Here is a 24065-nt window from a genome sequence, read left to right on the forward strand (position 1 = left end):
CAGTTAATTGGTCAAACTTCCATGTGGTTAGGTTTCCTTACCCGATTTCCATTGACTTCCATTAACAGTACTTCTCAATTTAAGGAGAATATATTATATATACCATGATGGCCAGACCTAGATGGCTAGCAACTGCAAATTACAATAATATAAAGTATGGCACAATTAGAATTTGGTAATCTAAATGAATATTTTGTCCAATAAAGAGATCTCTAACTTTGGAAATTCAGAATTGTTCTCAATTAGATAAGCTTTATATGCATTGGATTCCCCGAAATTTACTAATAATTTCTTCTAAGGTTGAAAGAAAATTTGACCTTTTAATCGTTTTTTGAAGTCAAACAATTTGAAATATAGTTTCATCACTGATTTAGAAATGTTATATGCATGGCATGATAATGTATTTTTTAATATCCTTCCTATGGTTGAAATTTCATTACATCCCATTTCTTGAAAATCAAACCTAATAAAACCGAAACAGATGGCTAGCTGTCTTCATCATAACACCTCCCATATTTCTTTATCAACCCGGGTATTTAAATTTTCACTATTAATGGTGCTTTATCTGTTTCATCTTTGACATACATTGAAGCTCTACACTTCTCTTCCCTTTTGTCTCTTTCTTGCCTCTCTGTTCTCACTGTCTTCTTCTTCTTCTTCTTCACTTCACAGGGACTTGATTTGTAATGGGCTGTTGTCTTTGAGCTTACTTTTGTTATTAATCGAAGAAACACTGCAAGATTTCAGCCTAGGGAAAAGATGGGTATCCTTCAGTTTCTGTTCTTTTTCTTTCTTTTGTTCACACTCTACACTCCAATGTCGGTTCATGCGAACACAGAGCTTAGATCTCTAATGGAACTGAAGGCTTCTTTAGACCCAACAAACAAGGTCCTCGATTCATGGAAAAGCGATGGTGACCCTTGCAGCGGTTCCTTTGTCGGTGTGGCTTGTAATGAGCACCGTAAGGTGGCTAACATTTCGTTACAGGGAAAGGGCCTTTCTGGTCAAGTCTCGCCTGCTATTGCGGGGCTCAAATGTCTCTCTGGTTTGTACTTGCATTACAATTCTCTGTCTGGGGAGATACCTAAAGAACTCTCCGATCTTCAAGAGTTAACTGATCTTTATCTTAATGATAATAATCTGTCCGGCACCATTCCTCCACATATTGGTAACATGGCTGCTTTACAAGGTTAGTTCATCATTTGGCTTCTGAATTTTCGTTTATTTTTAGTTTTCAAAGTAGTAACAGTAAATCTTTTGCCTTGTAGTTGTGGATTTATGTTGCAATCAGTTGACAGGGAATATACCTACAGAGATAGGGGATTTGAAGGGATTAAGTGTTCTTTCTTTGCAACGAAATAGACTAGATGGTAAAATTCCAGCTAGCTTAGGGAACTTGGTAATGTTAAGAAGACTTGATTTGAGCTACAATCGTCTCTTTGGTGAAATTCCTACAACATTAGCTAATATTCTACAATTGGAAACTCTAGATGTTCGAAACAATACGCTATACGGAAACGTCCCTTCAGGTAACATTGATTAAATATTGTTCATATATAATGATTCATGTTCTTCATGTCAACTTATACTGATTTGTAATCTGTAATGAATGAAAACCAAGGTCTTAAGAGATTAAATGGAGGGTTCCTTGGTGACAACAATAGAGGTCTATGTGGAACAGGCTTTCCAACATTGAGAGTCTGTTCACGTTTTGACAATATGAACATCAACCAGCTTGAACCTTTCCAATCTGATCTGAATGACACGGTTCCAGGGGTTAACTCGCATATAGTACATAACCAAGGATATTGCAACCACACTCATTGCTCGAATCCGCTGAGATTCCCGAAATTACCTATTATTACAGGGATTATTACAGTCGGTTTCGTTTTTATGTTTGCTGTATTTCTTGCAATTTTCCACTACCGTAGGAAGAAACAAAAGATTGGAAACACATGTGAATCTTCTGATGGGCGCCTTAGCACTGACCACCAAGCAAAGGAACTTCAAAGGAATGGAAGTGTTTCTCCGCTTGTAACACTCGAATATTCATATGGATGGGATCCATTAGGTGATGGATGGGACAACATTGGATTTTCCAAGGAACATTTAGATAAGTTCAGATTCAATCTAGAAGAAGTCGAGTCCGCAACTCGGTGCTTTTCCGAGTTAAACTTACTAGGAAAGACCAATTTCTCATCAGTCTACAAAGGAGTACTGAGAGACGGTTCTGTTGTAGCCATTAGGAGCATAAACGTAACCAGCTGCAAATCAGAAGAAGCAGAGTTTGTTAAAGGCTTGTACTTGCTAACCTCCTTGAGACATGAAAACCTCGTTAGGCTTCGAGGGTTTTGTTGTTCAAAGGGCAGAGGCGAATGTTTTCTCATTTATGACTTTGCTTCTAAGGGAAACCTGTCTAAGTATCTCGATGTTGAAGATGGAGGTGAACCGGTTCTTGACTGGCCAACAAGGATTTCCATCATCAATGGTATAGCAACAGGTATCGGATATTTGCATAAAAGTGAAGTAAGCAAGCCACCCATAGTCCACCGCAACATATCTGTAGAGAAAGTACTGATTGACCACCAATTCAGCCCATTGATCGCAGACTCTGGTCTCCATAAGATTCTTGCTGATGACATTGTGTACTCAGCTCTTAAAGTAAGTGCAGCCATGGGTTACCTAGCACCAGAATATGTTACCACAGGCAGATTTACAGAAAAGACTGACATATTTGCATTTGGAGTGATTATTCTCCAAATCCTGTCTGGTAAACTTCAACTCACAAGCTCAATGCGATTGGGAGCGGAATGTAGCAGGTTTGAAGATTTTGTTGACGCAAATCTAAAAGGAGAATTTTCGGAACCGATGGCTGCTAAGCTGGGGGAAATTGCACTTCGTTGCACCAATCAACACCCTAACGATAGACCATGCATGGAGACAATAATCAAAGAGCTAAATGACATTTCATGATTTCTTGATGTACATTCTTTTTTTTTTTTACCCACAAAGCGATGATATGATAGGATCAAAGAGGTTTATTACTGCTTTTGGTTGGTTGTTAATGGTATCATTTCGACATAAACTAGAACTATCAGTTACCTACGCAAATCGTTAAAATTTTTAACGGTATCATAATATACTATTAATTTGTTACTACTTTTTTAGCATATTAATATATTACTACTTAAATTATTAAGTAAATAATTTTCTTAAATTAATAAAAATTTATTATTTAATCAAATAAATTTCCGGAAAAAAGTTAAATCCTATGTAAGCGGTAGGATTGAGCAAAGAAACTAAAAAATCAAAAATCAATTCGAACTAATGCATTGAGATAAAATGAGTACCTTACAATTCATTTCAAGTTTGGTTTTTCCACAAGTAGCTCATTTTATCCAAATAAGACTGAATGAAAAAAATATTTAAAAGAATAGTCCTAATAGAAAATGGATGGACCCTTTCGATATCTTTATGTACTAATTTATGTAACCCAAATATTATGTTATGTAAAAATATTAAATATCATCATACTAAAAGTTATTTAATTCACTTTATAAATGTATTGTGATCATTATGAAAAAAAGTTAAAATTATAACATTAGATTCTTTTTAAACTTAAAATTTTCAAACACCTTCACATCAAATCAAACCAAGCCGAACCATAATTATTGATTTCAAATATTTGGACTTTTACCATTCAATTTTAAAAATTAAAAACAAATAATACAATTCGATTTAAATTTTATCCGAAACCTAAATTAAACCGAACCCAACACACAACAACAACTTAACACTAGTATGGCATTCAAAACTTCGAACAAAACTAACAGTTATAATATTTCTATTATTTTAAAAGTGATGACATTAGAAATGGACACGTAAGTAGCAGTAAAAATAATAATTTATCCAAAAACAAAATTTGTATTAGACTTTTCTCGGTTAATTTAGCAAAAAATGTCGGGTTTTTTTTTTAAAAAATAAGTCAGTTTTTTGGAAAATTAGGGAAATAGACTGATTTTAGAGAGACCTGTTTTCTACATAGTTGGCAGGAAAGTATATTGAGTTGGGCACTTTCCTCCAACAGTAAATTCCCAACGGTCAAATTTCAAATCCGACCAACGGTAAAATTATAAATAATCCAATGGTAACTCTTTTTCTTATATAAACCCAGGCCATTTTCCATTCTTTTCATTCAAATCCAATTCTCTCCCTTCTCTCTATTCTCTCAAGATTAATTCCAAATTTTCCAAAAATTTCTATAAAAATATTCTAGTTTTACTTTATTATTTCGTAAATTATTCATTTTAATTAATTTTTCACGAATGACAAATTCTCTTATTTGTTTGGACAACAAGCACATTTGTGCCGCACAATTTACAATGATAAGGAAAATTTTATATTTTTATTAATTTTAATTAATTTAATTTTAAAATTTATAATTTATTTTGTTGATGAATGATCGGGTTTTGGAGAGGTTCACACACAATTTATCAAAGAGCACACCCAATGCAATTTGTCATCATTTGCATGATGCGAGGTTCTTACATGTGTCTCGTATGCTCGACAACTATAAATTGTATTCCACACTTATCAGCGCATTGGTGGAAAGATAGAGACTCGAGACACACGATTCCATCTTCCATGCGGTGAGTGTACGATCACACTGGAGGACATGGCTTTATAATTGGGCTTACCAGTAAATGGAAGAGTTGTTATGAGGCTAGTGATCGTTCTCGGTAGGGAGGACCTTTGCGACACACTATTAGGGAAGGTGCCAAACAAGTTTCAAGGTGGTTGGATAAAGATGAAATGGTTGGAAGATAATTTCGGTGAACTTGATGAGCACACGACTGCCCTCAAAAACGAACAATATGCTCAAGCATTCATCTTGAGGTTAATCGGGGACCTTCTAATGCCCGATAAATCTCAAAATTTGGTACACATAAGGTGGCTACTACATCTGGTCGACTTTAAAGAATGCGATCAACTCAGTTGGGGATCAACAGTGCTAGCCACGTTGTACCGAGAGTTGTGCTGGACAACTAAACCGGATAAGATGTCAATCGGTAGTTGGCTGCTCCTACTGCAATCATAGACATGGTGGCGGCACCATTTTTACGTCCTCGAGTCGATGCCCCTTATACATTCTCACTGGTGACAAGGTAAATTTTATTTGATAATAATATAGTTATCATAGTAAATGTTTTTTTTATATGTTTGAATTAACATATTGTTTGAGTAGGTGGAACTTTAGACTGAGTTATGTGGGACTACCGAAGCAGCTTAAAGATATCCAACTGCTATTAGATCAACGTCCGGAAGCCAAGGTCAGTTATTAAAATTTTCAAACATATAATAATTACATAATGATTTGGAATTTAATATTTTGTAGATAAAAAATCTATAATTGTGTACTATAGTTTGAATGGATGTCATATATCGATCCGATAATCGTAGAATGCATCCTGCCTGAAAATTTGGCCAATCAAAGTATGTGGGACACGAGGGTACCATTGGTAGTTTACGCGATAGTGGAGATACACAAATCCAATTGAGTATGTGACAGTTTGAATGGAGGCAAAATATTTCTCCGCCACTGTAAGATATTGAAGCACTGCACAAGCTTGATTTGCGAGAGAAAACTGACGAAAATTGGCGGGAATTCCATAAGGAATATATCAATGTAATACCCAATTTTTGGCCCTGGCCCAAAACCATAAATAAAGTCCATTACAAACCCTAACCCACTAGCCCAAAACACCAAAAAACAAATAGTAGAAACCCTAGGCGGTTGGCAACAAACTAGGGTCGCAGCAGCCTCGCACGTTACAGCAACATCGCCCACGTTCAGTAGTTTCCTCGCACACCACGCACATTCCACCTGCAACAAAACCACAGACAACAGTAAATAATAAGGGAAAGAGGCTAGAATAGCGAGAGGGGGGATTTCTGTACTAAAAAAAAGGAAATAAATCTTGTATTGAAAAACATTATTGAAAAAAAAAACAAAAAGAAAAGACTCAAAAAACAAAAAACAATTTTGAAGGTAATTATTTGGTTCTGTTTTTCTTTTCCTTTTACTGTTTTGTTCTTTTTATTTTCTTTCTTGTTTTAAAACGAATAAACGAAGCAAAGAAGAATGAGAAAGGTTCTTATAGGTGGTAGTGCGCCATCGAGGTGCCGTCGTCGTTGTGGCCAATTGGAAATGGATTTGGAATGGCAGAGAAAGGGAGGCTGCGGCGCAAACACAAAAATGGCAGGGGGAGGGGAATGATTTTAGGGTTTTAAAATGGGATTTTATAGGGTTCAAAATGGGCCATTTGCGCGATTGGTCCTCTTCTTTTTTGGGGGTGTTTAAATAATTTTTTTTATTTTTTAAAAATTGGGCCGCATATTTTAATACTGTTTCAATTCAATCCATGTTGCTGCGCAATGCTTGGGCGATTTGGATAATTTACTCTTTTGATCCTCCTCTTGTTGGGTGCATTTTTAATTTGGTCTTCTTTTTGTATTTTCTATTTTTGAATTTGGCTTTAAAATTTTCTTTGTTTTCAATTTGGTCATTCATCTGTTGTTTTTTTTTATATTATTAATTTTATTATATTAATTATTATTGTTATTATTATTATTTCAATACATATATATACGCACATATGTATCTTATTATATATATATGTATATATTTTAAATGGTTTTAAATACATATACATATCTTATATATTTTATTATTATTATTTTATTCTTCTTAGTTTTATATACATATATATACGTACCTATATTTATATTTTATAATATTTATATAGTTTTTCATATTTTATAATCCAAGTACATATATACATTTTTCTTATATATACATGTATATACATATTTTCATAATTTATTAGTATATTTTACTTATATTTTTATTTATTTATTTATTTTTAGATACCTATACATATTTTATTTTCATAACTTTTATATACATGTTCTAATATATGCATACACATGTTTTAAAATTTACTTATATATCATATCTTATTTTGTAAATACATATACATATATAATTTAAATTAAAGTAATGGTTTCATGTTATGCCTTAACATTTTTTAAAAAAGAAAACGTCTTGATTTCGACAAAGTACCAAAATCATGATATTTTATAAATTTTCAAAATATTTGGTATTCATGATTCTCGAGAAGGATCGTGTCCTAACTTACTGGAGTGCGATTACTTTTCGATAAATTTAGAAAACCAAGTATTTATTTTGCAATAAATTCACACAAATTTCAAATAAAAGCTTATTCTCGGGAATCCAAAAATGTCGGGTCCTAACTTACTGGTCATGACATTTTATTATCTCGGAATAAGAATTTTTAAAACAAAAGGTCATATTCGGTATTTGGAATTTTGAGAAATTGTGTACTAACTTACTGAGTTTCGATTTTCTTCATTTGACCTAAATAATCAAATATTCTTAGATTTAACTGTGTGAGTTTTAAAATCAAAATACAAACTTAATTTTGAAGATTTAAAAATATTGTGCCCTAACTCACTGGGTGTAATGTTTTATTTCTTTGAAATAGGAATGTTTCATTATTTTAATTCATTCACGAGTTAAAAGTTTTCTTTTAAAATCTTTTCAAATTTTCGACATCAAGACATAAAACAATCAATTCGGTACCGATTTTGGGCGTTACGAGGGTGCTAACCCTTCCTCGTGCGTAACTGACTCCCGAACCTGTTTTCTCAAATTTCGCAGATCAAAATCATTTTTAAGGTGAGCTGATCACACCTCAATCAAAGATCGGTGGCGACTCCAATTTTTTTTTAAAGTCGACAACTAATTTTTGTTTTCAAAAAATGGTTTCGACAGCTTGGCGACTCCACTGGGGACTTCTAGAGAGTTGAGCCATGAAACGATTATTTTTTGTCTTTTTGTCGAAAATTAAAAGTTGTTTTAAATCATGATTTCCCCTTTGCATTCATTGGTTTTTATCATATGCTTGCTTGATTGGCTTAAGTCTGTTAGCTTATTTGCATTTTCCATTTCATGGTTAATTTTTCCCCTCTAAGTGGAAGTGAAAAGCTAGTCCTTCGTGAGGTTTTCACCTCCGTGCAGGGTAGTGGACCGCTTTCGGGATACATTCGTACCTATGTCTTCGTGAGATTTTCATCTCCGTGCAGCCATAGGGAAATGTATTCCCCTGAACTGAACTTGGTCCATATGAGCCTATAATGGGTGAGGATCGAGGAATCTGCTGGTTCGGGTACCTTTTCCCTGGAAGCCAAACCTCATATAGTGAACCTTAGAAACTCACTCTAGGTAGAATTACTCCGAATCTTAGAGACACCTAATTAGGAGTTTTTACTATTTCTTGGTTGTATTGTGTTTAATTGTTACTAACTTTTTTGTGTTTTACTCTAATTGCATGTCATTACAATTACATGGCATTTCATTATAAAAAGGTGTTGGTTCGTATTCGGTTAATAGATAGAAATTTTATCATGGGAAATGGGTTTCTTGATAAAGTGGAAGATAATACGGTTGCCTGAATATATTCCGAGAAACACAAGAAGGGTGATGGAGGAATACATGACTTTACTTCGTGCCTCAAGGTCAAGGTGATTATTCACGAGTTTCTAACATTCCAACTTCTTTAAAGAAGCTGAGGAGCATTACAGGGATGGGCAGACGATGGATCATAACCATGATCAAGCGAAAAGATGGTAGAGTAGTCACCCCTTTTGAAGAATTCGCAAGATTTATCTTAGCATCCAGATGGAGAAAGATAAGATGTCTTCGCCTAGAGTATGAGGGCAAAGCAGTATATATATCCGTTTTATGTAAAGAAATTTGTCTTCTAGTAAAGTTTTCTAAACGGGATTGAATAAGAATCAACATCTCTTTTTGCATTCGTCTCATGCATTTGCATTACATTGCATCATATGCAATAAAATCCACCAAAAGATCCTAAATTGATTAAAATCATTTCAGTTAACCTGGAAACCAACCAACCAACCAAACACCGTTACGGTACACGGGCAAGTATAGACCAAAGATTAGAAAAGCTCGAGCAGTTCTAAAAAGAAATGCAGGATCAACTTCAGCAGAAGATGCAAGAACAGCTTGAGAAGATCTAGCAGAAAATGATGGATAAAATGGTAGAATCTCAAGGGAGTATGATGACATAGTTAACGCGACTATTGACTAAAGAAAAGGATAAAGGAAAGAGCCCTATGGCTAATGATGAAGAGGAAGGTGATGATGGACCCTTATATCCTCCAAACTTTACTCCTCCGCATGCGCAGCCCCAAGTTGAAGTATACCCGCGCAAATCTTCTGTTACAATTAGGCCTCAGCAATTTCAACCCGATGCTTCAAAGACGATGAATTACCAGGCTGGATCAGGCTCTAGCCTTGAGAACAATCTTGTCACTCCTGTTATTCCCGATTTCGATGAGGCGGTTGAAAAAGAAAAAAAGAAAGAGGAATTACTAAAACAACTAGAGGAAAGGTGGAAATGGATTGAAGAAAAATTCAAGGCTATGGAAAGCACCGAGAGCTATCGCGGGGTTGATGCTAAGGATCTGAGTTTGGTCCCAGATTTGGTGCTCTCTCACAAGTTCAAAATACCAAAATTTGAGAGGTATAACGGGACCAGTTGCCCTGAAGCCCACATCACTATGTTTTGTAGGCAAATGACTGGGTATGTCAACAATGACCGATTATTAATACATTGCTTCCAGGATAGCCTCATAGGAGCAGCGTCCAAATGGTACAATCAATTGAACCGTACCAGGATTAGTTCCTAGAGAGATTTGGCACAGGCTTTATGAAGCAGTACAGTCATGTAGCAGAAATGGTTCCTGATAGAATCACCTTGCAAAGCATGGAAAAGAAGTCGAATGAAAGTTTTAGGTTGTACGCACAGAAGTGGAGAGAGATCGTCGTCTAAGTTCAGCCACCGCTCTTGGAAAGAGAAATGACAATGCTCTTTATAAATACATTGAAAGCCCCATTCATCACACATATGTTAGGAAGTGCCACAAAAAGCTTTTCTGATATAGTCATGAATGGTGAAATGATTGAAAACACTATAAGGAGCGAAAAAATTGATGTTGGAGGAAAAAACAGAAGGCAAGCCTCAAAAGAAAAAAATGAGGTGAGCAGCGTTAATTCGTACAAAAAATCGATTACGGTGAATTAGCCAAGAAAGGTGGTTGCTAATCAGCAGGGTTCATCAAGATAAGACTCAGGTGTGAAACAAGGTACTGAGAAGCTCCAGTTTACACCCATCCCAACGACATATGGGAGTTGTATCAGAGGCTGTTTAATGCACATGTGGTATCTCCATTTTACTCAGAACCTGTGCAACTTCCGTATCTCAAATGGTATAATGCGAATGCACAATGCAACTACCATGCGGGAACTACGGGGCACTCAATATAGAATTGCACTACCTTTAAAAAGCTAGTTGAATGACTCATCAACATGGTGTAGTTAAGTTTGATGATTCATCCAGTACAAAAAATTCCACTACCCAATCATGTTGATATTGGGGTGAATGTGATCTTTGAGGAAGTTAGAAAATGTTCATACCAATGCCATAGACACAACTGAAGGAGGGACCTTGTTAGAGATCTGCCCTTATGAACCTGGGAGCGAGCAAAATAATTGAATTATGGAAGAGATCTCTATAGTATCTAGATCGTACTTAGAGTAATGTTCAAAATGCACTTGTTGCTTTTAGCCTAGAGGCAATAAGAATTCCTTTGCGATATAGGCTCATGTCTGAATGTTGTTATTTTAATGAAATGCATCCTTGCGATCATTTTTGAACCAATATTCTTTCAGACTTTTTGAATAATTATTCTTTCATTCTTTTGGATTTGCTTCCATATCATTCTTTCATTCATTCATGATCATATTGTACAAATAAGTATTCATTTATAAATTCATACTTTCTTTGTATATTCTTTGGTACCCACTATAGGTCCCCAGATATCAATGACAAGAGTAATATTGCTACATATTCAGAATTTCCTTTTGGGCGAGGCATGTGTTTAGAGGGATTTCATGACTTTGAAAATGACATAGATTGAAGCTTATCTCCTGACCTGTTGAGGATGGTAGAGCAGGAGGAGAAATAACTTTTACCTCAGGAATAGACAATGGAGATTGTGACCTTTGATAAGGGAAAACTAGTAAAGATGCATAACTGAAGAAACGAAGCAAGACCTTGTTAAGTTACTTCAAAAGTTCAAAGATGCCTTCACATGGTCATGCCCGGGTTAAACATTGACATTGTAATTTGAACGACAACACGACGTTAAAAATTTACAGTATGTTCAAGATTAACATCATGAACGATGCATTTAGAATTCTTTGTCGGGGCAATGCTTTCTTCTTTGGCTCATCATAGTTTTGCCCGTTGAAGTCAAGTTGCCATTTCTCCGTTGTTGGATTTCATCCTAATTGAAGAGGAAGATCCAAAGTTTTTTTCGTCATAGTTTCGCCCCAAAAGGCTCTATGAAAGAAATTTGATCATAAAAAAGATCTTACGCATACAAGATGAAGATGAAAGATACTTTACCTAGAAAAACATTGATTCTGATCAAAAAGGAGAATAAGGATTTGCCTATCCTATGAGTTCAGATTCAAAAAAAAATGAAAAAATGATGATGGAAAAAAAGAAAAAGAAAAAAATAAAAAAAAGAAAGAAGAAAAGGAAAAGGAGAGGCCAAGGCAAAAACCTGCAAAGGGGACCTTGAGACCAAAGGGGATTTGAGTTGAAAACCCGAAAATGGCGGCTCAAATTTTGGATCAAAATGGGGCATGAGATGATCAGAGTTACTCAAAAGTTGATCAAAATGGGGCATGCGGTGATCTTGCTATGCCTAAGACGGCAGGAAAGGGTACGCGACATCTTGGGGCATCGACAGAGTAATGTAGATCTCCTAAGCACATGTCAAACTGAGAATGGTCTTCAGGAAGTTTGTACAGAGAAGTTCAAACTGTGATATTTAGGGCACCTAGTTTTTATACTATTTATATTTGCTTATTCTTGGAATACTTCATTATTTTTCAAGGTACAAGTCAATTCCTCTTTTATTTTCAATATTCTTGATAATTTATTCATTGCAAGCTATGCTTTCAAATCAGTTCTATTTTATCCATCACTTTGTTCTTTTTGCAAACATGTTGCATTAGAATAACGATTAATGGACTAATAAAACTTTCACAAGGGAAGTTTTGCATATTACTCTAGAAGTTTCTAAATAATATAGGAACCTGAAACAAGATTATTGTTTAGAACGCACCTGGTTTAAAGGTGGGAAATTTGAGAAGGAAGAGTCTGAATTAAGACTATCTCTTTGGATTTTGTTGTCAAAAGCATTGATTGAACAAGATGACAAGATGGGGTGTTGGTGACAAAGCTTCATTGAACAAATAAGCAGTGATCACCTTGTGATAAGAAGGGGTTTCCTTGAAGGAAGAAATCTTTCATTTGTGCACAAGCATTTGGCATGACACCCTGAGAATGGTATAAAAGACCAAAATGCTTCACATTGCGGTAAGAGAAGATTGAGAAAAGTCATATTTTTCTACCCGTAGGTTACAGTGAAAAGATGATACAAATTGTGTGTCTTAGTGGATTAAACTTTGAAGTTCACAGCGGGGGCAATTTGATTAAGTGTTTTTTAGAGATGCGAGCCGAGCAAGAGGACGTTGTAGTGCGTCAGTGATATAGCTTTAATAAACTTTGAGTAATGACTGCCTAAGTGATAAAGAAGGATCATTCTAAAAAAATGATGACATTTTGCATTCATTCAAATGTCATTATACACGTCTAGTTAGGAGCATTTGATTTATTCTGATCATGTCATCCTAATCACTAGGCATAATTAGGTTTATAAATTGAATTATACAGGTCATGTTCCCTAGATAACAAATCGGCGAAACCATAAATCCTATCTCCCTGAGCAACAGTAGAGTAGGTTAAAAATGGCAGATCTTGCCTTCCTGTACTAGCAATGAAGCAAATCAAAAACACCAGTCTTATCACCTTGACGTTGCAATGGAATAGATTGAAGTCACAACGACGAATCTTACTTCCATGGCATTGCAGCAAAGTAGATTGAAGCCACGACGACAGATCTTATCTCCCTGGCATTAAGGCTAAGATTAACTGAAGTGGAGCGGATTAAAGCTGTGGGCAGCGAATCCTATCTCTTTGGCATTACAGTGAAACGGATTGAAGCTACAACGGTGAATCTTACTTCCCTGGCGGTGTAGGGAAACAAATTGAAGTCACGACGGCGAGTTTTGTTTTCCCGACATTGCAATTAAAAAGATTGAAGCTATAACGGCTAATCTTAGCTCTTTGGCGATGCAGTGAAACAGATTGAAGTCACGACGGCGAGTATTGTTTCCCCGACAGTGCAGTTAAACAAATTGAAAAAAATAATCCTATCTCCCTGAAGTTGCAGTGGAGCGGATTAAAATCAGATCTTATCTCTCTAAAGTTGCAGAGAACAGATTGCATCCAGTCCTATCTCCCTGAAGTTACAGCGGAGCAGACATAAGAAAATAATCCTATCTCCCTGAAGTTGCAGTGGAGCAGATTAAAATCAGATCTTATCTCTCTGAAGTTGCAGAGAGCAGATCGCATCCAGTCCTATCTCTCTAAAGTTATAGCGGAGCAAATAGAAGAAAATAATCCTATCTCCCTGAAGTTGCAGTGGAGCGGATTAAAATCAGATATTATCTCTCTAAATTTACAGAGAGCAGATCGCATCCAGTCTTATCTCCCTAAAGTTGCAGCAGAGCAGACAGAAGAAAATAATCCTATCTCCCTGAAGTTGCAGTGGAGCGGATTAAAATAGATCTTATCTTTCTGAAGTTGCAGAGAGCAGATCGCATCCAGTCCTATCTCCCTGAAGTTGCAGCAGAGCAGACAGAAGAAAATAATCATATCTCTCTAAAGTTTCAGTGGAGTGAATTAAAAATAGATCTTATCTCTCTAAAGTTGCAAAGAACAGATCACATCCAGTCCTATCTCCCTAAAGTTGCAGCGGAGCAGGCTGAAAAAATCAATCCTATCTCCCTGAAGTTGCAGTGGAGCGATTAAAACCGCAGATCTTATCTCTCTGAAGTTGCAGTATAGCAGATCGCATCAGACTTATTTTTAAAGTTGCAATAGATGGAGTGGATCGAAGTACCAATTCCTATACCTCTGAAGACGCAGAAGGTTGGAATAAGGCTACTTGAAGAAGAGGAGCGCCAAGGACCAGCATAACCGGGCAAAATTGGGCTTTTTAATCTTTGCTCTGTTCCCGTTACACAACAACAAGCAAAGAGGGGCAGCTGTAATACCCAATTTTTGGCCCGAGCCCAAAACCATAAATGAAGCCCATTACAAACCCTAACCCACTAGCCCAAAACACCAAAAAACAAACAGCAGAAACCCTAGGCGGTTGGCAACAAACTAGCGCCGCAGCAGCCCCGCACGTTGCAGCAACATCGCCCACGTTCAGCAGTTTCCTCGCACACCACGCACATTCCACCTGCAACAAAACCACAGACAACGGCAAATAATAAGGGAAAGAGGCTAGAATAGCGAGAGGGGGGATTTCTGTACTAAAAAAAAGGAAATAAATCTTGTATTGAAAAACATTATTGAAAACAAAAAACAAAAAGAAAAGAATCAAAAAAGAAAAAAACAATTTTGAAGTTAATTATTTGGTTCTGTTTTTCTTTTCCTTTTACTGTTTTGTTCTTTTTATTTTCTTTCTTGTTTTAAAACGAATAAACGAAGCAAAGAAGAAGGAGAAAGGTTCTTATCGGTGGTAGTGCACCGTCGAGGTGCCGTCGTCGTTGTGGCCGATTGGAAATGGATTTGGAACGGCAGAGAAAGGGAGGCTGCGGCACAAACACAAAAAAGGCAACGGAGGGGAATGATTTTAGGGTTTTAAAATGGGATTTTATAGGGTTCAAAATGGGCCATTTGCGCGATTGGTCATCTTCTTTTTTGGGGTTATTTAAATAATTTTTTTTATTTTTTAAAAATTGGGCTGCATATTTTAATATTGTTTTAATTCAATCCATGTTGCTGCGCAATGCTTGGGTGATTTGGATAATTTACTCTTTTGATCCTCCTCTTGTTGGGTTCATTTTTAATTTGGTCTTCTTTTTGTATTTTCTATTTTTGAATTTGGCTTTAAAATTTCATTTGTTTTCAATTTGGTCATTCATCTGTTGTTTTTTTTATATATATATTATTAATTTTATTATATTAATTATTATTGTTATTATTATTATTTCAATACATATATATACGCACATATGTATCTTATTATATATATGTATATATTTTAAATGGTTTTAAATACATATACATATCTTATATATTTTATTATTATTTTATTCTTCTTAGTTTTATATACATATATATACGTACCTATATTTATATTTTATAATATTTATATAGTTTTCATATTTTATAATCCAAATACATATATACATTTTTCTTATATATACATGTATATACATATTTTCATAATTTATTAGTATATTTTACTTATATTTTTATTTATTTATTTTAGATACCTATACATATTTTATTTTCATAACTTTAATATACATGTTCTAATATATGCATACACATGTTTTTAAAATTTACTTATATATCATATCTTATTTTGTAAATACATATACATATATAATTTAAATTAAAGTAATGGTTTCATGTTATGCCTTAACATTTTTAAAAAGAAAACGTCTTGATTTCGACAAAGTACCAAAATCATCATATTTTATAAATTTTCAAAATATTTGGTATTCATGATTCTCGAGAAGGATCATGTCCTAACTTACTGGATTGCGATTACTTTTCGATAAATTTAGAAAACCAAGTATTTATTTTGCAATAAATTCACACAAATTTCAAATAAAAGCTTATTCTCGGGAATCCAAAAATGTCGGGTCCTAACTTACTGGTCATGACATTTTATTATCTCGGAATAAGAATTTTTTAAAATAAAAGGTCATATTCGGTATTTAGAGTTTTGAGAAATTGTGCCCTACCTTGCTGGGTTTCGATTTTCTTCATTTGACCTAAATAATCAAATATTCTTAGATTTAACTATGTGAGTTTTAAAATCAAAATACAAACTTAATTTTGAAGATTTAAAAATATTGTGCCCTAACTCATTGGGTGTGATGTTTTATTTCTTTGAAATAGGAATGTTTCATTATTTTAATTCATTCACGAGTTAAAAGTTTTCTTTTAAAATCTTTTCAAATTTTCGACACCAAGACATAAAACAATCAATTCGGTACCGATTTTGGGCGTTACGAGGGTGCTAACCCTTCCTCGTGCGTAACTGACTCCCGAACCTGTTTTCTCAAATTTCGCAGACCAAAATCGTTTTTAAGGTGAGCTGATCACACATCAATCAAAGATCGGTGGCGACTCCAAATTTTGTTTTTAAAGTCGACAACTAATTTTTGTTTTTCAAAAATGGTTTCGACAATCGACATTTTAGATCATAGGAATGATTTCATACTCATGCGCGAACCTTTTTTCACACCGAAAATGGTAGCCTCTGCGAAGTACATGCCATGGTTTAGACACCATGAGAAATCATATCTACTGTCAGTGGAGGCGAGTAGTAGGCAAATTCGTCCAAGAGGCCACGATGACCGCCCTGAAATCCTAGGTCTGGACCACATGGCGTGATGGTTTCGTCATCAACTCCAACCCAACAAGGGGCATCGATGTCTGCACCACATCCTGGTCAGTTTCCTCCATATTTTCCTATTTCTTTCACTAACCTCATGTATTACAAAAGCACCACACTATGCACCACCTTAGCACCATTCATCTATACCTTCTCTAGGTGTGTTTTTTGTGGTACCTCTGTTCCTAACATGTTACGCCCCGATGATGACATCGATGCTGACACAAATGCTGACATATCCACCAACAACAACGATTCCGGGATATTATTTGCAATCAGCTTTTGTGACACCATACACTTATCTGCCGGTAGTGTCGCAAACACCCTCGCGTCATTATTTTATCCAACCCGTGACCGTATAACGGCCGTCGACTGGGACCTTTACATACACTTCAACCTGTGACCGTATAAAGCACTATCACCCTGGGACCTGACTTCCATAGGATGAGTATCTAAGGTAATGGTCTCATCCCAACATGACATATGAAATGTGTGTGTATCCGAGTGTTATCACATCCTCGACAACTCAAATCTACCTTTAAGCTTTCACAATGTCTATCTCAAATCCCAAAACAATAAAAAATCCTAACTCGTAAAAATCTTTAAACCCCAAACCTTAAAATTAACCAAATCGTAAAACCTTAAATTTTAAAACCTTAAAACCCTAAAAATTGACTAAGGAGAGAGAAAGGAAGCTGGACGTGTTTTCCTGCCAACTAAGAGGAAAACAAGTCCAGCTGGGCGCGCTTTCCTACCAATTGTGCAGAAAATGCGTTCAGCTGGACACATTTTTACCCTCTTTCTCCAAAATTAACTTATTTCCCTAATTTTCCAAAAAAAAACCAATGTATTTTAAAAAAAAAATTTGACATATTTAACTAATTTAATCACCTTTCTCACTCTAAATGAGGGGAAGAAATGTGTGCAAATATACATTGAATCTAAAATTGTTAAAAAAGGAAAAAAAGGTTAAACAATAGGGTTGACCGAGAATAAAAGCGAAACCCCTATATTAATCACATGAATAAGGTAGTGGCATTGAAATGGGAGCTATTTCATCCACTTCATGCCACCCAACCAATTAAAGGTAAAAAGTAAATATAAAAATAGTCTATACATATATAATGGCTACCCATATTCATCTTCCTTTGATAAAAGAGTCTATGATCATTGAACCATCCAAACTTTTCTACAAGTTTTTATCTTTTCATTATTATCTCCCAATTAAGATTATATATACTCTTTAAATCAAAATTTACACGATATTATTGGTTTATATGAATTATTAAGGTAAAAAGTTAGTGGATTGAAATAATTTTATTTCTACCCATCAATCCCACCCTTTCAACACTGACTAAACATAGATAAATTGCTGTATTAATTTATCAGCCTCATGTTTCGATAATACACATTTTTTCTATGCCATTTGTATAAATATTAGACATGTTAGAATTTTACACAAAAACAATGTGTACCAAATAGTAATATTTATAATTACAAATTTTGTGTTAGATACATCGCATCTATTGCTTCTACAACAAGCAAGGTATTTTATTTATGGAATTTTAATTTCATTTGGTAATTACCTTAATTCTTAACTATTATCAAGTTACCAAAATGGCAAAAATCATCTACTCTGATCCCTCTTATCCATTCTAATTTACGGTGGAGCACCTAGGAATTTGCAAAGAATTTACTATTTAAACTGACATTTTAATGATTCTGAAAAGGTAAAATATGGCTATAGTCCCTGTAATTTTTAAAATTAGAATTTAGTCTTCTTACTTGTATTTTTAAGAGTTTAGCCTCTCTACTTCTTAGATTTCAAAATATTAATTTTGTTAAATTCAGGTTAATTATATGGGTGCTAAGTGAGTAGCCTCTTTTTTAATTTCAAAACATCACAACAACAAATTTCTTTTAAAAATAGTGTTAACAATTAAACCTAAATTTTAAAATCTGAAAAATAAAAAGATTAAGTTATAATTTTGAAAAAGTACAAGGACTATAAGCACATTTTAACCTTCTGAAAAAACCCCAACTTGTCCTGGAAATATCAGATTACTAGTTTAATACTAAATTGAAGGTAATCCTAATCCGACACACGTCGGATTCCTGTGGATACATTGTCAACGGTCCAACACAAATCAGTTTCCACTTTCCACCATATCTTTGTCTCGCATATAAATTAAACACAACTGCTCGTTTCGATTTGTCATTTGGCATTGGTGATTGAAGGAAGAAATGAAGCAGGTTTGGTCTCCGGGGACAGCCTCCAAGGCTTATATTGATACTGTTAAATCCGTAAGCATAGAGGGGAAACAAACCTTATGAATTATGCTGCATGGTTTATTGTTTTCATTTTGGGTGTTTTTTGATCTGTTTTTTCTCTTGTTTTGTTTGCACTGCAGTGTGAACTTCATAATGGATCTGGTGTAGCAGAGCTTGTTTCAGCTATGGCAGCCGGTTGGAACGCCAGGTTCATTGTGGAAACATGGTCAAAAGGCGGAGCTATGGCAACAAGCATCGGGTTGGCAGTTGCTAGCAGTCATACAAATGGAAGACGTATATGTATAGTCCCTGATGAAAGATCGAGATTAGAATACGCTGAGGCCCTGGAAGAGGTTGGTATGTCTGCAGAAGCCATTGTTGGAGAACCTGAAGAGGTAATGAAAGGGTTAAATGGCATAGATTTCATGGTGGTGGATAGCCAACGAAATGACTTTTCAAAGATATTAAAGCTGGCAAAACTGAGTGACAGAGGGGCTGTTCTGGCCCGCAAGAATGCTCATCCCAAAACTGCTTCAACTTTCAGATGGAAAAGTGTCGTTGATGAGAGATCGTACAGGGTAGTTCGCTGTGTGTTCCTTCCGGTGGGGAAAGGGTTGGATATTGCGCATGTGGCAAGCAGTGGAGGGAATTCAGGTGAAGCAGAAAGGCGATGGATCAAACATGTTGATCCACAATCTGGGGAAGAACATGTCATACGAAGGTAGAATTAAGATTCTTCTCCACAAACGGAGACTATTTATTTGTATGTTAATCTCGTTTCAACCTTGTACATAAATTTTGAACCTAAATTATTTACAACAACATTTATATTACCTAATTCAATCAACTATTAAATGTTTCAAGGAGGGTAAAAATACCATATGGGGATCTCCTTACAAGAAGTTAAATTGTATTTTGCCTCCTTTACTTAAAAAATAGACAAATTAATCCTTATACATTATATCCAAGAGAAAATTGATCATTTCTGTTAAAAATTTTATCCATTTCTATGGTTAAAAACTGGCGTAGTTGACGAATTAACTAGACAATTCCACATGACATGATATGTATATCTCAAGTACACACTGATGTACAGATATCGATTTTTTAACCATTGAAATGGACGAAATTTTTAACGAAAAGGGATCAATTTAATTTTTCATCTAATGTATGAGGACCAGTTTGCTCATTTTATGAATAAAGAGAAGAAAATACAATCTAACTCCTTATACAGGCCTATTTTACACCATATAAATCATATAACAAAAGCAGTACAAAGAGTTTTTCGGGATATCTAACGCCTACTAAATAATCAAAATGTTTTTGTATGATTTTTATACATTTACATTTATACAATGAAATGAATTTATACATATGCGATACCTCTTGGTGTTACCACCAAAATTCAATAAAATAAATAAATAAATACAAATGAAAACTTAAGGACAAATAATCAATTTTTGGTTCAATGATGAACATAATTTATGGCAGACTTGAAAGCTTGTTTTGTAAAACTCTTATAAGCTAATGCTGAGGATCCCAGTTGGGTCTTGTTGGATATTCGAAACCCTGTAGGGCTGGCATCCTCCTTTTATCGTCCTTTGAATACACTGGGATTAACCACAGCTTCTTCTCTGTACCAAACACCTGAATTTAAAATAGGCATGAGCTGAACATGACACCAAGACATTGATTAAACATGTACACGCTGGAAAAGTATCAAAGCCGTAAGCGAGGAGTTTGGGAACAAAGAAAGAAGAGGTACCTGTTCATAATTTTTCTTCCAACCAAGGTCATAGCGCCATGTAAGACCGGTTTTCTTATCTTTTGCTTGAAACTAAAATTGATCAAAGCAAAAACTGCGACCTTAACTAGTTATGTAGGCAAACAAGAGGAAACATGATTATGCAAAGATGGTTACCTCAATAGTGGTCCGGTTAGCTCCGACCAATGTTATGTGCATAATCAGAAAGCCCAGCACACTTACTGCAAATGCCAAATTTAAGACTGAAAAACTTGGGTGAGAATTATCTAAAATAATGACAAGCGATGAGATGGAAGAAACTTCAAACCCTTGGAAACTTACCAAATGCGATGAAAGTAGCTGCAAGTTTTCCTGGTGTTAAATCTACCTCATCATCATTAAAAATTTCCATAAATACCCGCAATAAGGCTAAACAGACGAGTATTTCCGCAAGAAATGTGTAAAACTGCATCAAGTTTAAGCAAAACAAAATTACAAGTCATGTTTCTTTTTTTCCCCTTTTGGTAGATGCCGGTTAGTCAAATGCCTAACAGCGGTATCCACTTGGCATAAGAATGTACTTAATAGGATAATCACCAACAAAGCCAAAAGAAAATGGGCTGTACCAGGAAAAGTGGTGTCTGAAACTGTAAAATACTAAAAGCTAGAAAGGGACCGTACCAATCACTATGAATCTGTGATGAATGGTCAAGTAAATTCTGTAATACAAGCTCAAGTGCACATATTTTCCCAGAAAAAATATACAAAGCCCTGAATCTTTAGGATTTTACAAAGATTACTAACATATGCCACTCTTTCTCATTAAACTCTCACATTGTACCATGGTACAAGAGAGGGATGACATGATATTCAATGGTCAACCATCATAATGAAACATGTAAATTGATGAACCATGGACATTGCCAGCACACAACAGTGAGAAATGAACATTCATTCTGGTTGAAAATTTCCTACTCTGGCATGGTAAAACTGACAACCTAATAAAATAATATTATCTTCTTTTAAAAACAAAAATATTAATTTTTGACCAACAAAAGAGGGGCTTAAAATGCTTAAAGCTTCAATCGTTGGGACATAACATGAACCTTTAGCGTTTCAAAATCTATATAACATAAATTATTAACGTATCAATATTTATATAACACTTTAAACATAACATGACACTAAAAGAATAAAACAAACATAACATGAACAGATGAATTGCCAAGTATAGGCAAATGTAGACCTGATCATGAGCTGGGATTTTAGCGTGTTGTGCTAAGACTTGGTCAAAAGTTTTAGAGCCTGGCACAGAACATAGTATTAATAAATAAATTTTTTATTTACTTTTAATTATAAAACATATCTTAAAAATTCAGTTTGAAAGCCACTTCATTCATTCTCTTTTCAACCCTTCTATCTTATGTTGTGCCTTGTTCAAAATGCATATTGACTGCCACCATACTTTCCTAGACTACGGTGTATAATACTAACGTAGGAAATTCTAGGCATTAGAAATTAACAATAACCACATAGATTGACTTCCATGACCAGCCTAATTAAGTGCCAAACAAATGGTATCATGCAGCTATAAGACTTGCAGAAGATTCATTGAAGTTAACATACCAAGAAAAGAAGGAAAGACTTGTAGTTCAACGCCCCGACACAGTTAGCGACCCAACCACAGTGATGATCCATTTTCAATATACATCTATTACCTGCAATTAAGTTACAAACGAGGGTTCTTTCATTATTGTTTATCAACAAAGTTACCGGCGAAAGAATCTATCTAGGTTACTCACAAATAGAGCAATGATGGGCGCGAGGTGGTTTCAATCGGTTGCACTTCAAGCAGAAACCTATGTCTAGGTTTTTGAAATCACCCGGCACAGCTGACTGATTTGTGCCAATTTTTGCAATTCCATAACCTAAACCTACCAAAGGATCAGCATCACCTTTCTCTTCCTCCCTAAGAGGCCTCCAATTTAGTGGAACACCCCCAGGATCCGTTAGAACAACAGTAGCGTAAGTCCATAGTACCATTACAAGCTGAAAAAACCATGAACACTAAATAAAAATGCAGCAATCGCCAATTAATAAAACCAATTATGGATGCAGCTGATCCTTTTGTTTCCCTCCAAGTTCAGCAGAACCCCACTAAGCTGAAGCTCATAAAATCCCTAAAATTCAATCTGTCATCTTTATTGCAAACAAAAGCGACAAAACAATTAAGTTCTCATACCTTAGTTATCACAAATAACCTGCATTTTGATCACCAATGAAAACTAAAATCTTTTTCCCTCACGTACAACAAAACCAATTAATTGAACCTCCTAAAATCACTCAAATTCACTCTCTTTTATCATAAAATATCCTACATTAAATGACCATTGTTCCCCATAGGGCTAACACTTAAACAAATCATAAAACAGAAAAAAGGGTTCTTACCAGAAGATGAAACAAGAAGAGAAATGCAACAGCAATAAGCGTATCAAAGCCTCCACGAAAGAGATGTGGACCATAATAAGCAACGACCACAGCGTAATAAGTGACCCCAACAAGCCCAAGAAAGAAAACAATCATAATCGAACCAAAGGCACGTAACGCGGTACAGAATTTGAACACGTTCCATGCCATAATGATTTTTACTGTAAAATCAAATAAGAAAATTTGAGGTAAAATTTTAAATAAAAATACGAAGAGGAAATACGGAATTCCGTTGACAAAAGGAACTCCGTTCCCTGAGTTCGGATAAAAAATGAATACGACGAAGTTGGTATTATTTCTGATCGACTTGTCTTAGAAACTTAGAAATTTACCCTTTAGTTTTACCCGGCAACGAAATCAAAATACGTGTACAACTATATGAATTATCCGGGGTGGATAGTCCCTATACTTTTAGATTTCTGCTGATATAGTCCTTCCACTTTTATTTGTTCAAATTTGGCCCTCCACCTTTTGAATCTCGTGTCTTTGGGTGAGAAATTTCATTTGTATCAAGTTTGTCAATATTCTAAAATTTTCCATAAATATATTAGAGAATTTCAAAAGAAAATTTTGAAAGAAATTTTCAGTAGTTCAATTTTTTTTCAAATTTCACTTAAAATAGGTGATTTTCCAAATCTCTCAAATTTTATTTGATTTAATACACATGTTCTTATTATAAGATAAAAAACTTAAACTTCAAAATTATTTTATTTAATTCTAATATATATTTTAAACTTTATTTTATTAAAAGTATTTATAATTTTTACAATATAATGATATCTATATTCAATATTTTTATATTATTCATTTTTAATATATCTATTCTTCTTTTATAATT

General features: G+C 34.8%; 3 protein-coding genes across 5 annotated transcripts; 2 read left to right on the plus strand and 1 right to left on the minus strand.

Annotated features, from left to right (window-relative positions):
• The first annotated feature begins 407 nt into the window (after window positions 1-407).
• Window positions 408-3159, plus strand: LOC105792118 (LRR receptor-like serine/threonine-protein kinase RGI5). The gene is made up of 4 exons (XM_052635356.1): window positions 408-532; window positions 673-1189; window positions 1269-1529; window positions 1622-3159. The coding sequence occupies exons 2-4, from the start codon at window positions 760-762 to the stop codon at window positions 2971-2973; spliced, it is 2043 nt and encodes a 680-aa protein (XP_052491316.1). The 5' UTR covers window positions 408-532; window positions 673-759; the 3' UTR covers window positions 2974-3159.
• A 15798-nt stretch (window positions 3160-18957) lies between these two features.
• Window positions 18958-19829, plus strand: LOC105792125 (uncharacterized). The gene is made up of 2 exons (XM_012620535.2): window positions 18958-19029; window positions 19137-19829. The coding sequence occupies exons 1-2, from the start codon at window positions 18970-18972 to the stop codon at window positions 19719-19721; spliced, it is 645 nt and encodes a 214-aa protein (XP_012475989.1). The 5' UTR covers window positions 18958-18969; the 3' UTR covers window positions 19722-19829.
• Window positions 19830-20305: 476 nt separating this feature from the next.
• Window positions 20306-23486, minus strand: LOC105792122 (probable protein S-acyltransferase 14). 3 transcript variants are annotated; one of them, XM_052634459.1, is made up of 7 exons: window positions 23189-23486; window positions 22543-22789; window positions 22367-22458; window positions 21083-21206; window positions 20918-21003; window positions 20762-20833; window positions 20306-20630 (listed from the first exon to the last, which is right to left on the minus strand). In XM_052634459.1, the coding sequence occupies exons 1-7, from the start codon at window positions 23375-23377 to the stop codon at window positions 20613-20615; spliced, it is 828 nt and encodes a 275-aa protein (XP_052490419.1). In that variant the 5' UTR covers window positions 23378-23486; the 3' UTR covers window positions 20306-20612. The 3 variants fall into 3 exon arrangements, with proteins under 3 accessions (XP_052490419.1, XP_012475983.1, XP_012475982.1); XM_012620529.2 differs by having other exon boundaries at window positions 20306-20643; window positions 20918-20982; window positions 23189-23485; XM_012620528.2 differs by having other exon boundaries at window positions 20306-20643; window positions 23189-23482.
• Between the last annotated feature and the right edge of the window lie 579 nt (window positions 23487-24065).

Source organism: Gossypium raimondii, chromosome 8, assembly GCF_025698545.1.
Source record: "Gossypium raimondii isolate GPD5lz chromosome 8, ASM2569854v1, whole genome shotgun sequence".
Classification (NCBI taxonomy): Eukaryota; Viridiplantae; Streptophyta; class Magnoliopsida; order Malvales; family Malvaceae; genus Gossypium; species Gossypium raimondii.